Source organism: Anabrus simplex, chromosome 1, assembly GCF_040414725.1.
Source record: "Anabrus simplex isolate iqAnaSimp1 chromosome 1, ASM4041472v1, whole genome shotgun sequence".
Classification (NCBI taxonomy): domain Eukaryota; kingdom Metazoa; phylum Arthropoda; class Insecta; order Orthoptera; family Tettigoniidae; genus Anabrus; species Anabrus simplex.
Genome location: NC_090265.1, coordinates 343,862,674 through 343,878,276, shown reverse-complemented (window position 1 = coordinate 343,878,276; position 15,603 = coordinate 343,862,674). Strand labels below are relative to the sequence as shown.

Genomic DNA, 15,603 nt, shown 5'->3' with positions numbered 1-15,603 from the left:
TATAACGAATGAGGTTATAAAAGCAGTGAAAATGAAGGATCAGACAACAAATGCACTTGTATTTGTTGATGATGTTAAGCTATGGGTGAGACAGAAGCAGAAGTTCAAGCTAAACTAGATCTTTGACAAGAAGAATTTGAAAGAATGGGAATGATTATCAGCTGAACTAAAACCGTCGGTTTAGTGATGAGTCGAAATCCTGAAGCAGTCCACCCACGAGTGCAAAATGAATAAGTAGACATTATCAATAACTTCAAATACTCAGGGAGCTTTGTTTCTTCTGACAATATGATAAACCAAGAAATAGGCAATAGAATACAAGCTGCATCAATATTCTACCACTCAGTTGGTCTACTACTTTGGGATGACTCATTTCCCCATGCTTGCAAGCTCATGCTGTACAAAACATATCTTGTACCAATACTAAGATACGGACTGGAAGCAGCAACGTTGACTAGATCTGCACAAAGTCATCTACAGGCCACTGAAATGAAGTTCCTTTGGTCATGTCTCTAAGACAAGGAGAGACAAAATAAGGAATAAAAGTATTCGGCAACAACTTGGATTAGATAGGAGTCTGATGGAAACCTTAGAATTAAGCAGATTACGATGGTATCGACATATGAGAAGGATGGCTCCAATTAGGACGTTGTTGGTAAGAGGCCCAGAGGAAGGCCTCGTGATAGTTGGAAAAAGCAAATTTTCAAAGACCTTGCCAAATGTGGTGTAAATTGGCAGCGAAAGGTAGAACATCAGCTATGGATGGACAGGACGAACTGGAAGAGGCTCGTAAGTACCCGCACCCAGCTTGCTGGAGCGGAAAATCGATGATGATGATGATGACAAGTAGCTACGTTGAGTGGGAAGTGTGGAGGGGAAGTGGGAGGGCGTGTTGTGGGCGGAGGAATGACCTGAGAATCACAGAGCGTGTGACGCATTAAAGTTTGATGTTTCTTTCTAACTTTCACTTTAATCAGTTCCTCAAAAAGATCATATATATTACCCGTAGGATTACTCCTCTGGTCTAGATAAACGAAAATTTCCTCCTATATATTCAATAAATGGCCTTTATTCAAAGTTTTCAAGATATTAAGGTCATTGTCTATGTTTGTAAACATGTGATTGTAATTTGTCATGTAATCACTCATGGCTGAGTATCTGGTGTATTTTCCCTAGCATGTTCCTGATACCCTGCAACAAAATTTATTCCAGTCTGACCTATATACGTAATGGTACAATTTGCACGTATTAATTTATATACAGCAGAACCTCGATTATACGTTCTCGGTAACTATGTTTTCCCATATTATTTGTTCAAATTACGTGGTCCCGTGAGCATCCTAATTAAATCACGTTGTAAAAATCCCACATTATCCATTATTCGGAGAAACGATTTCCCGGATCAACTGTCCAGAAATTTCAGTCCCATCAACGCTAAATCCTTGATCATGCGTTTTTCAACAAACTGTATCTCACGAAAGGATGGCTACGGCATACTTACGGATCTTGGTGTTAACGTCCAGTCATTGCACTAATTTGAGAAAGTACCGTACTGGAAAAACATCGGCGGTGAACTTGCATAAGGGACCATCTTAGCATCGTATTTGGATGGTATTGCTTAGAGAATTTTCGGAAATCCTAAAGCAGAGTGTGTCCATAACAACTGGAAGGAGACAGCGCATTTCAACAGCTCTACTTGAAGGCGGAACGAGTTTCATCAAATGTTCGTACTTTCAAAACGTCTACATTTTGTCCAGGGTTAGATGTTTATTTTTTACTTTTTTCTAGTGTATCACCGAACAGGTTTTTGGCATTTCCCTCAGGGCAGTGAATTCGAAGGGGAGTTAGAAGTTGGAATAACTTACCAAGGGAGATGTTCAATGAATTTCCAACCTCATTGAAATCATTTAAGAAAAGGCTACGAAAACAACAGATTGGGAATCTGCCACCTGGGCGACTGCCCTAAATGCAGATCAGTATTGACTGATTGATTGATTGATTTGATTGATTGATTGATTGATTGATTGATTGATTGATTGATTGATTGATATAATACATAAAGCCATGGGAGGTTTTGGGATTGCCTATTACTGTTGTCGTCCTAGTATAAGACTGGGAATTTCACGTTTTTGTGTTACAATGTTTGTGTTAATGATATTTTATCTCATTCCATTAGTGACGGGCAGAATTGAGTATAATGCATTTGAGAACTTGAGGATTGATACTTATATTCAAAACCATATTTTAGAGTTCAACATAACCTTTAAAAGTCGATGTAGGCCTAATTTATGCAGTACAAGATTTCCATAAACTGACTACGAACAGTATACCGGTGATCAAATTACAATGGAAGATTAAAAAAAGGGATTTCACCATAATGTTGGGCGCTTTGGTATCTAATGTGCTTTATTTTATTGGATTAGAGAACTAAAAACTACTTGTGGTTGATTGTTGTTTGGCTTGGCGTTACGGGTATTAGATTTTTCGAAGAGTTTGGCTGATCAAAGTTGCTGAACTGAAAGAAGTTTTCAGAGGAAACTGACGAAGTTTCCCCAGTAAAATTGAATGTAAAGTTTTGAGATTTTTAAGTCGCATACCGGTAATTAATGTTTGAAGCTGGCCGTACAGTCTAACTTTCCTGCCTCTCACCCGGAGGGCCCGGGTTCGATTACCGGCCAGGTCAGGCATTTTTACCTGGATATGACGGTTGCTTCCAGGTTCACTCATTCTACGATAACCTTTAATTGAGGAGCTATTTAATGGCGAGATGGCAACCCTGGTCTAGAGAGACAGGAATAACGGCCGAGAGGATTCGTCACACTGACCATGCGTCACCTCGTAATCTGCAGGCCTTCGGACCGAGGGCGGTCGCTTGGTAGGCGGAAGGCCCATTGGGGCTATAGTTTGGTTAAGGGGTGTTTGTAGGGTTATAAGTATACATATTTCATTTTTGTGACGTTTAGCCAAATTGTTAATGGTCCATTCTTTCCCAGATTTTCCGTTTTCCCGTGTTGTATGTTTTTTTCCCATGGTCCCGCCAAAAACGGAGAATCGAGGTTCCACTGTACACCCGAATTTTGAAATTTATTTTTATTATTAATGACATGAGTGTTATAAAATAATTTAGAGTTTGTGTTGTTGGTCCTAAAAGCGATTTTTAAATAAGGTCTCTTGAACAAATTTGTAATCCTTTATAATTTACTGTTATTATATGTGAATATGGCAAATTTCTTGTTCTCTTCTTCCTGCTGTTCTTTCAATAAAGTAGTGACAGGTTTATAATTATTTTATTTATAATCCTGTCTACAAATTCTTGATTATAGCCATTGTTATATGCTATACAGTATATGGTATTAATTTCCTTTTTTACATCCAGAGTTGAAAGAGGGATATTAAATGCTCTGTCATACCTGCCAACTTTCAAAAGGAGAAATCCAGAAGATCCTAAAGTGGAAAATTTTTACCAACATGTGCATGCATCGCAAAGTCTTGAGACATAGTGAAAAAAGGACGGTAAGAGGGGAGATTACAAACAATAGTAATACAAGTCAAATACATGTTATGATCACCCCTGAAATTAAATACTTACACAAAGTTACATCTTGATAAGTGCTCATCTGTTTTCACTTAACACTGGGAACAGTTCACACACTACACTAACAGTGTTTTTCTGCACTTTAAACTTGCGGGTCACAATATGAATGTCACCATCAAAATTAAACTAAACATGTACACTTATTTACAAAATTCTGTCAAGTTCACAGTATGCAGACCTTGCCAAACATCAAGTTTTCAAGATGTTCCTGATACACTGTAACAAAATTTATTCTGGTCTGACCTATATATGGTATTTTTTATTATTTATAATCCTGTCTACAAATTCTTTATTATAGCCAATGTTATATGCTATGTTATATGGTATTAATTTCTTTTTTTACATCGAGAGCTGAAAGAGGGATTTGGTTGCATGTTTCAGTACTTCATCATTGAGAGGGAACTTGTTAATAATGCGAAGGTAGTCCCAAAAATAAGGTCTCCTATTTTTTTATAAATACATAGACCTGTTTATTTCCACAATGGTTTAGAACATTTTACAGCTTGAACATTTAGCTATTTTTCTAGATAATCCCCATTTCGGTCGATGCATTTTTGTAGACGCTGTGATAGTTTTTGTATGCCCATGTCATACCAGCTCGCAGCCAGGCTGTTCAGAAAGTTGTGAATCTCATCTTTCACCTTGTCATTGGTGCTGAATCGCTTTCCAGCCAAATGTTCTTTCAACTTAGGGAACAAGTGATAGTCACTGGGCGCCAAGTCGGGACTATACGGTGGGTGGGTGATGATGTTCCACTGAAACTGTTGCAGGAGAGCAACGGTTTGCCAGGCGACATGTGGGCGAGCGTTGTCATGGAGAACATTTACGCCCTTGCTCAACATTCCTCTTCTCTGGTTCTGAATTACCCACCTGAGTTTTTTCAGGGTCTCACAGTACCTGTCAGCGTTAATTGTGGTCCCAGTGGGCATCAAGTTGACCAGCAATACTCCTTTTTGATCCCAAAACACAGTTGTCATGACTTTACCAGCAGACTATGTTTGCTTGAATTTCTGTGGCTTTGGCGAAGAGGGATGCCGCCACTGGCATGATTGTTGCTTGGTCTCAGGTATAAAGTAGAACGCCCAGGTTTTGCCATCCGTGACAAGTGAGTCCAAAAAGTTGTCCTGTTTGGCTGCAACCTTCAAGACTGTCTCGATGGAAACTGACTGTCTCCCACTCGTTTGTTTGCCGTGAATTTCAGTCCGACCGGTTGCAAACTCTCTACACCACTTACGAACATATTTGACATCCATGCACGACTCACCATACACTTCTGTCAATTGGCGATGGATTTCAGTCGGTTCAGTACATTTTGTGTTCAAAAACCGAATAACTGCGCGCACTTCGCACTTGGTGGTAACATCCAATGGGAGCTCCATTCTCAACGGCTGTCAAGCCAAGACGAATTTCAGCCCGACCGGTTGCAAACTCTCTACACCACTTACGAACATATTTGACATCCATGCACTTCTGTCAATTGGCGATGGATTTCAGTCGGTTCAGTACATTCTGTGTTCAAAAACCGAATAACTGTGCGCACTTTGCACTTGGTGGTAACATCCAATGGGAGCTCCATTCTCAACGGCTGTCAAGCCAAGACTGAGTGCCTCAGTGCGGCATGTGCATGTTTATATCCGACAAAGGAGTTATACACAGAAGAAAATCGTGTCGGGATGGTTTTGTTGTCAGGCATGGCCCGCCACGTAAGTTCTAAGTGTTAAGCACCTAAAACTATTGTTTGTTGAGGTCTGCTCTGTCTCTTCTGCTACCGTTCATCTCTGTTAGTTAACATTACTGGTGCAATTACAATTACCAACCTGTCAGAGATAGGTAAACAACAGCTAGTCTCTTCTGTGATAGTTTCAATGCAAGAGTTGCAGCCTCCATTATTTGCAGCTAGAGTGTTCATGGAGAACAGCCTTTTGACATTCCCTGCAGACTCTAAACACACAAGTACGACCGCAGAATGTGTGAACAATTCCCATGTCTTAGGATGATTGTTAGGAATAATTTTTTTGCAAGTTGCTTTATGTCGCACCGACACAGACAAGTCTTATGGCGACAATGGGACAGGAAGGAGCTAAGGAGCTAGGAGTGTGAAAGAAGCGGCCGTGGCCTTGATAAGGTACAGCCCCAGCATTTGCTCGGTGTGAAAATGGGAAACCATGGAAAACCATCTTCAGGGCTGCCGACAGCCCCACTGTCTCCCGAATACTGGATACAGCCCGCAATTAAGCAACTGCAGCTATCGAGCTCGGTCTTTTTTTTTTAAATGGAGTTTGTAGTTCACTTGGATCATTACTGAAAGGCATAAACTAATAATATTATTGATTTTACGTCCCATTAACTACATTTGTATAGTCTTTGGAAATACCGAAGTGCCGCAATTTTGTCCAGTAGGAGTTCCTTTACATGCCATTGTATCTACTGACATGAGACTGATTAAAATCATCTCTGGAAAGGCAAAGTATCATAAGCAACAAAATATAAATTTTACAGGAGATGATAAAAATGATTATCGAGTCAAATACTTACAGTTTAGGCTACTCCAGAAATGAATTTTTCACCTTAACTCTTAGAGTGCCGGGGAGTGCGATCGCGCTCCGTGTTGCAGATGTCTACGTAAGTCGTAATAGTTTGCACATATCTGACAGATGGCAGCTCCAGTCGGCATCACTCTGTAGTAGATATTACACAGTTTCTAAATCTACTACCAGAATCTCTGTGCGACATGTTGTGTTGATGTTATAATTTATTCTATTTCAGCTGTTTGGCGCGTACCTGTAGACCATGTGTTCGTAATAATTGCGACTGGTTCTCGTATTGTGTTTGAAATTGATGACAATTTGGTACAGTATATTGATTAATTAAGTGATGATTCTGATTATATCGAGTCAGGCGATGATTCAGATGATAATGAGAGTAATAATAATGCCGGTAACGTTTCAAACAATGATGATAGTGGTTATGTTATCCGACTTACTCGTGTCACAGTGATGCACGAAATTTCCGATAAAGATGGTAATGATAGCGAAGGGAATAATGATGGAATTGACGGAGACAGTAATGACGATGATGACCAGATTCCCGATTTCCATAAAATTCAGTCCGATCACGACGTGCAATTTTAGCCCTCTCCTGCATTCCTTGAGACGCCCGGCCCTAAATGTGCACCTCCTCCTGATGCTAGACCAAGTCAGTATTTTAATCCATTTTTACAAGAACTATTATTCTTAAAACACTGATATTTTACAAACTAGTAAACAATGCATCAGTGTGCACAGGAATACCAAATTTAGGTGAGTACGATCAAAATACTAGGATGTACTGAGATCCAAATTTGAATTTTAAAATTTTTCAAAAATTGCATAAACAAATTTAATTTTTTTGCTTGGATGTATGAATTATTTTCGTGAGGTTAATATAATGAGTGAAGAGAGGGATCACTTAGCTACAAGAAAATGTAAAATACAATGAGATATCTTGAAAAGTGAGGATAGGATATGTTTTTATCTTCGGTGCTGCATAATAGGCATTTTCTCTCTGGCATTCTTAGCAACCACGGCAGTAAGGGAGCCGGCACTGAGGGTTAATGTCATGTATTAGGTTACATATTTATTCAATCGTAGCAATAAGGAACTTAATTTAAAGTTATGAATGTCACTTACGAATGTTTGCCTGTCGTTGTCGAGTACATTGTTTAACAAAGTGGTCCTTTTACAATAGCTTTTGTAGCGCTTACAAAATTTTGGAGGGATTAGTTTGAAGGACTATAAGGCATGAGAATAATAAGAGATTTTCTTAAAGGATTGTATTAAGAAATGAAGATAAGAAACAATGGGAAAATTGACTTACTACACTACAATAAGAGAATGAAAGTGGAAATTAGACTGATTACAGTACAATTTAAAAAAAAACATTTTTATCAGTCCTCCTCATCTGTTTGTGGTAATAGATCACTGTGTTTGGAGTCGTAAGTAATGTTTCGTCTTGTGTCACCTGCTAATCACCTTGTTGAATATCGCCCATCAGAAGTACACTCAGTTTTTGCAGCAACTCACTCACAAATTTATTCATAAAATAACTACTGTCCTTCAATGTAGTCACCAGCGTTGTGTATAACCCGTTGCCAGCGATGTGGAAGTCATAGTATAACTTTAGCAGAACCTGTTCTGTTGATGGTGCAAATGGAGCAGTCTACTGCCTGTCGAATCTCTGCAACAATTCTGAAGCAAATGCTCATGAATCGTCTGGTTTCGATTACTGTCCAGTAACGCGGCAAGAGCATGCACTTCTTCTTCTTCTTCTTCACTCGTAGGACGACCTGCCCGATGAATGTCCGCCTCAGTTTACTGATCATAGTTGAAGGCTTTTACCTAACGTGCCACTGTTCTGTAAGGCAATGCAGATTCCCTGCAAGCCTCTTGAAGACCTTGATGACACTGCTGTGCTGTACGACCTCTGGCACATTCAATCTTGATCCAACTCCGTCGTTCCTGTTTGGAAAACACAGTGATGTTACGTTAGAACACTAGCTCACAAGTGACTGTGTTTCTCTCGCTTGTGCGCATGCAGGTGATGTAGGAAGGGCAAGTCCATTTGCTCTGAAAGGTAGGTATGTAATCAACGTGTGCTATCAGCGACAATATTAGATTCCGTTGCATAGCGTCTCCACAGCAGTGTTGCCACTATTTAAGTTTCAACCCTCATATATAAATTTATGAACATTGAATACTCTCTCACATTTCTCCTCTTGTCGCAAACTTCAGTTTCGAATTTTCAGTGGCATAATTCACTTGGGGCACGAATAGTAGGAATATGCACTGAGAATGAACCGATTTGTTTAGCTACTGATCGTACTTGCTCAGTCAAGTCTGTCATAAAAACCAGCCACTTCTCTTCTCTTCCCACCTCTCGTCTGCATTCCACTAGTATACTAGCTTTCAATCCACATGCAATAGGTCTGCCAGCAGGCTTTACCTTACGTTTCAAGTGCCAAATTGATTCGAGACAGATATAGAATGTGTACTACAGCAATGACCGACAACAGTCACAAACAATGAAACTGAGGCATCTCGCGTTTCCTCCAGAATTAAAACTTGTTGCATCCGGTAATCTGTATGCAAATTACAAGATTCTAACTCATGTGCTTAAGATGTAAAGACTGGCGCTTAAAATAATCTGGTGTTCTGTATATTACTGCTGGTGGTTACGATAATTTCTTATGTTGTTTTTACCCTCTAGATTCATTTGAAGCTTATGATACTTTGCCAGCATGTGCAGTGGAGTGCGATTGACATATACACATCATAACATCAATTTTGACAAAAATGTTGCTTACGATACTTTGCTTTTCCAGGGACAATATGAGCACCTTCAAATACCACCGGATTGAGCCAAGATTGAACCTGCCAAGTTGGGCTCAGAAGGCCAGCACTCTACTGTCTCACTCAGCTCAGCATGGCATAAACTGTCCAGCAGGATCAAGTTGGACTGAAGTGTTGTAAACAGATTGACTTAAGGTAGTAACTTAACTGTAACAGTAGTGTGTTGACAACTTACAATGTTATATCTTGGGGACTTGAACAACAACAATGGATATGATATGAAAATCAGCATTCCCAAGACTTAATCTTAAATGAAAAGAACCCAACAGAGATTGGTATTTCAAAAATTGGAGCATGAGGACAAATTCAGGTGTTTACAATGTACTTTCTCAGAGGGTAACAGTATAGGAAGAGATACTAAATTAAAATACAGCCAGGATAATACAGTAAGTTCCTAGGTGTGATGAATAGTATATTACAAGAAGGAAATGAGTTCAAAAACTAAATAATCACTCTGTTTTCACACTGATTTTACAGAGTAGAAGTGAAAGTTGGACACCCTTGGGATATCGTAGGGATAGGCTGGAGGCAAAGGACATGAAAGTAGTCAGAATGATTAGCACTGTGAAAAGGTGGGATATTCTGCGGGAGGGTATTCATAATGAAACTAGAGACTCAAAGTTACAAAAGAACACACTGGAAGATGCTGTGCATATGAACTGGCTTTGGTTCAAGGGGAGAATAGGTTACCTATGAAATTAAAGGACTGGACCAAACAGAGCAAGACAAGTACAGGAAGACCAAAGAGATGTTTGTGGTTAGACACAGTATTTAAAAATTTGTTGGAGGCAAAGAAGATGAAGAGAAAGGGGAGGTTGAGAGGGTCTCTCATATACACATATGAGTATATATACAATCTGACCTATCAAAGATGATTTAGTATGAATCTTTATGGAACTTACAGGTCTTATGGTGATGATGGGATAGGGCAGGGCTAGGATTATGAAGGAAGTGACCATGGACTTAACTAGGTACAGCACCAACATTTTCTGACTGTGAAAATGGGAAACCACAGAAAACCATCTCTAGGGCTGCCAACAGTAGGGTTCAAACCACCATAAAACAGCTACATGACCCAAACCTCATAGCCAGATCGCTCAGTAATTAGATAAACTAAAGATGCATAAACACTGCCAAAGCCAATTATCACCATCAGTTCATTGGTCTAGCCATCTAGGTGTGGCTTTATATGAACCATTTCCAGTTCATTCTGCCCATCCACAGTTATTGGTCCATTACATCATGAAAATTCACACATCACTTTTCAATGTCTTTGAAAATTAGTTTCTCCCAAACATTACAAGGTCTTCTTCTAGGTCAATTGCTTGAGACAGTCTGTTCAAATTATGCTCTTGGGGTCCTATTTGCAGCCATTCCCTTCACTAGAGCATGCCACTGCAATCTCTCTAATTCTAGCATTTCAATCAACCCAATCCAATCTTCATTCTTTATTTTATCCTTCCTTATCTTTTGTACACAATTACCAAAGCCAATAACATTTAGTAATACATCAAGTACAAAAAAACTGTGGCATGAATTTTGTCTAAACAAACTTACATCCTCATTAGTAGTCTGGTTTGAAGTGGTGAGGTACGTATGGAAACCAGCCAATCCCAACACACTCCATACACTGAAGAAACACACAACTCCAACTATGACACTACCAGGTGTCTCCTTTACAGCTTCTAGGAACGTCTTGTTGTCTTTTGTCACTGTGCAAGCAGAAATTGACAGTTATTAAAAATAACAGCCATACAATTACATAAGGGAATAGAGAAATAATAATAACAACACCACCATTAATAATATACTTACACAGAATGAGATGAGTGATGGCACAAGCGAAGATGAAAACACATAAGAAGGCTAAAGAGACGATGAACATGTAGAAATAACGGTAATTTCTTTTTCCTACGCAGTTGCCCACCCATGGACAGTGATGATCAAATCTCTCTGAAACATAATTCAACCATGTATTTGAAAACAGAACATAAAAACGATTTATGAAAGAACAGAAAAATCACAGTCAGCAACATTTTTATTACAATCAAAGAATGTGCATTACATCAATCATTCCTAATTAACAATATGATACCAACTTCCCACCGTTCATCGCTTGATGACAGTCTTGCATTGAGTTGCTGCAGGCTGTCATCTGCACAGGGGAAACTACTCAAATTTTTTGGGAGCGGTATAAAACTATACTAGAGCACCCATGCTGCTTCGCAGTATTCGTTATGAATAGATCACAGTAACTCGTCTTGATATGCCTGTCATAGTCATATTGCTTTGCCAGCCCTTTTCAATGGTTTTATGAAGATTTAATTAAAAGCACGTTATGGTATGCTGCAGTGCGTAGTCAGAATTCATCTATTCTGACGTCATTTATCCATATATACGCTTTCATTAATATAGTGTCATAGAAGGCAACTGTATATTTAATCGCAGTTTTTCTATATAGAATGGATGTATTGTGACCTCATAGGTTAGTTTCCAAGGAGAGTTTTTTGCCAAGCAGAAAACTTTTTTTAGATACATGACCTTCACTCTTTCTAGTGTAGCTGAGTTATTCTTTGGTAGATGTTCCCAGATAATGTTTAAGGCATATGTCATGATAGGGTCTGTTTGTACATAGGCTTTTTTTTCTCTCTTAGCAGCATGTAAGTTATTAGGAACACTCTGCCATCTGTTGAATATATTCAGAAGCTGGGAAAGGTTAGAGAATCAAAGAGTATCTAGTAGGAAATAGTATTCTTCTGTGATCAGAGGTAGAGTATACTCTCTAGCTTGACAGGCAGTAATCAAACATGGCTGCATGCAACAACATTACTAAAGATGAAAATTACATAGGCCTATATGAGAATATTAATGAAAGTGTTAGTCGCTTATAGAATGTATTGTGGGTTAGGGTAGGCCTTTGCCTACAATTATTAGAGTGATCATTTAATGATTTGATTTTATGATTATTCAAAGCTGACTGAACTTAAGAGACCTATCAATGTCTCATGACTCACCGGCAGGTCATTTCAGAGAGAATAAAATAAATATGAAGCAAATTGGTCCAGCAGAACGGATGGATTTGCCAAAGCTGTTTTAATAAACTCTTTTAATATAAAGATTACAGAACACACTTGACACCTATATAAAATTAGTTCATTACCTGAAGTGTCAGAATCATAATGTTTATTTGGTGTGTAACTGTTATACTACCGGACGAGTTGGCCGTGTGGTTAGGGGTGCGCAGCTGTGAACTTGCATCCGGGAGATAGTGGGTTTGAACCTCAATGTCGGCAGCCCTGAAGATGGTTTTCCGTGGTTTCCCATTTTCACTTCAGGCAAATGCTGAGGCTGTACCTTGGTGAAGGCCACGGCTGCTTCCTTCCCATTCCCAGGCCTTTCCCATCCCATTATTGCCATAAGACCTAACTGTGTCGGTGCAACATAAAACAAATAGGAAAAAAAAATTGTTATCCTCATCGTCAATTTCAGAATCCAAGTCTTCCATAAGAACATCCAGTATGGTTTTGTCTTAATTTTGTACACTTGAATTAGACATGCTAAATATTCACAAGAATAACACATACACGCCTGTCTCTCGAACACACACTCTTCCTGTCCGCACACACGTACTTTTCCGCTCATTTCAAGAGCTGAGAGAGAACAATGATACAGCCTCAGATTTTGTAGGAATGTGGCTGCTTGATTAATGCCTTGAAAGAAGAGCTCTCAACCTATGCTCATAACTAGTACATTTTATGCTTATAGAAGCATCCAGCAGAATTTTTGTGAAGTCACAGTTCAATGAAATGGCGGCTACTATTTTTTAACTGCAGTGAAAACATGCGCCCGTAGATTCTCCAAGCTCCGTCAGCAGCAATGAAGGGCGGTGTCTCCAATGTGTTAACCTGGTACTCATTTTTGTTAGTGAATCTCAGGGCCATGTGCCCCACCTTGTTATTATGTGCTCGTTGGGCTGCTGCAATTGCTAGTTTGTCTGCCAACTTCAGAGACTTGTATCGCTAGAGATCTGCATCGACAAAGGACCAAAACCATGTCTTGTAGGCTTCCTTCTTTTTCTTCACAGATTTTTGAATGTCGTCATTCCACCAACATATCTACTTGGCCATGAAGCGTTTACCGGGTTAGGTGATATCTTAACACTTCAAGAGATACAACAGAGACTTGACTAGATATGCCATGCCATATGGATGCCACTGGTTGATTAGGATCTATTTCAACAGTACTAAGCACATGTAAGTTGCTTCTTATAGGCTGCTAGCTGCCACAACTTCCATCCTTTCTATTGTTTTAATTCAGGCTCTTTATTGCTGACTGATATTTAGTTTGATATCTAGGACAAGCGAGCAATGCTGGGGAAGCAATACTGCCTGATGGTATGACCTATGTGTTTCTCACCACTTCAAGTCTCTTTATTAGATCAGCCAGTAGCTAATTTGGGTTGTACACCCATCACTGTTATAAATGATTAGTTGAGAAGGTCTCTTCTTAAAAACTGTTTGCAACTGCTAGGTCATGGCTTCAGCACAGTCAAGAATATGGCACCCATCTTCACTGCATGTACCAAAACTTTGTCCAGCATGTTGCTCATAAATATCTCCTTCCTGTCCAATGTGCCCACTGATGTCTCCAAAAATAATCAGATGCTCATCTGGTCCCAGTGACTCTAGATAGGTGGCCCAGGCAGTCCAAGAAATAGTTCTTCCCTCTAAAGAGCAATTAATTTGCAGAGTGTAACAGGAGCTAAGGGTTACGGCACTGGTCTTGTTCTTAATGATATTAAGTGGTCATATATACTGTCAATTTGCACCAAATGTTACCTCACGGTTTGTCATGTTTAACCACACCACTGCCATTCTCAGTTGACTTCTCAGCACTATGAGTTTGACTATGATCCTTTCCACTTTATTTCCTGCACAAAGGCCATGTCACTGTTGCAAGTTCCGAGAATCTTGACTAGCTTGTGACTTTTTCAGTCATGATACCAATGTTTAATGTTGGCAAATCATAGTTGGACTTCCTTCTTTAGCCCACTTCACCCAATGGTGGATAGTCCTTGTTAACTGCTCATGCTGTGTAGACGAAAACAACATGCACTACTTACAGGGGATCTCTAGCCCTATGTTACAAACCATGCGCAGACATTGCATCATACTGATGCAACTGAGAAACACTCCAACTGATACGTCACTCCACCTAACACTGGTGGCATTTCATACATACTGCCAGGCAGTAAACAAGGCCGCTCCTCTGGACTACAGATGCCACTTCACTGAAGTCCAGATGTTGCTATGTAAATATGATTCTTCACTTTGTACACCATTGGACCATAGAGTACTGTACCATTACGTTACAGTTGAGATGGTCATTAACATGGAGATGCAGCGGATAAAATGGCGCGGAGCAGCTTCAGGCGTCGTAAATATATATGAAGTGTATCCATGTGGCATGTTGATCGTAATTAGAAGGCGGAGACTTATAAGTCCGGCGAGAAAGAAAAGAGATTCTTAGATAGAACAACTATGGTCCTTAAAAAAATAATTGAATTCATTCTATTTTTAACTACTTTGTAAGAAGACCACATTAAAAGAGATAGCAATTTTCACTGCGAGCTAAGAAGAATATCATCAACGCGTGAGAGGAAGCCGTGAAATAATATACGATCAAACGAAAGATTTAGTTATTTACATCTGCGAAAATAATTCAAGACGAGAGGAAAACGTATTCACTTCGTTTAAAAATACTGAAGTAAAGAAAAGCTACGGACCAGTAAAAGATTGGAAAGAAAGGGCCAGTCGCATCATAATAAGTGGGCAGATACCGTAAAAAAAAAACTGCAGAGATATTATTCCGAAGCTCTAATCAACATTCAGTAGGCGATATATTTGACGAAAACAAGCCTATTTGGAAATATATAGATATTTAGACTACTATCTTTGAGTATTAAGAAATACCAATAGATATTCATACGTCCTAGAAAGCTTAAAATGGAAGATCTTGATATGTATTCTGCTCAATTAATGTTGTCTTCTTATTGCATGGACACCGGAGTCATGATGAAGCACGCTTAAACTGGTGGAAGACTACCTGAGATGCTTTAGCTCAAGCCAGACTGCCAAGACCGATGCCCAGCTGTGACGTAAACAACGACCAAGGCTGATTGCTCAGAGATGTCATAAAAAGCGAACGGGAGCCAGCAGCTGACCAGTCAAGAAGAGATAAGTAATAAGTTTCCAAATTACCAGTTCAAAGTTATTTGTAGTTGTTGAAATATAATAGTAGGAGTGCAGAATTGCCTACAAATAAATTATATATGCCAGTAAGTGAATATCAGTGCTAAATTTTAAGAAATTAACCGCAAGCATGTGCCAATTTGAGTAATAGTTATATCGTGCTCGTAAGATGATTTTAGGTTATTGCAAACACATACGGAATGCGAATATCAATGTTTATGTACCAATCTACTCGGAAAGATCATTTAGCGTTGAATTAGGCGAGGTTAAGAAGAGAGTCTGTGAATTACGGAGTAAAGCCTGGATACTGCAAAGACCAGATCAGCAGACATGGCCGTTATGACTGTATTATAAGAAGAAATAGATTAAA

The 15,603-nt window shown here is 39.3% G+C and overlaps 1 protein-coding gene across 1 annotated transcript in view; it reads right to left on the bottom strand.

Annotated features, from left to right (window-relative positions):
• app (Palmitoyltransferase app) overlaps window positions 1–15,603 on the bottom strand; it is a 326,850-nt gene that overhangs the window by 173,155 nt on the left and 138,092 nt on the right. The window contains exons 4-5 of the mRNA XM_067134866.2: window positions 10,798–10,935; window positions 10,540–10,694 (exon numbers count right to left, since the gene is read on the bottom strand). Of these exons, the coding sequence (XP_066990967.1) occupies window positions 10,540–10,694; window positions 10,798–10,935 (293 nt within the window). The remainder of the gene's footprint in view (window positions 1–10,539; window positions 10,695–10,797; window positions 10,936–15,603) is intronic.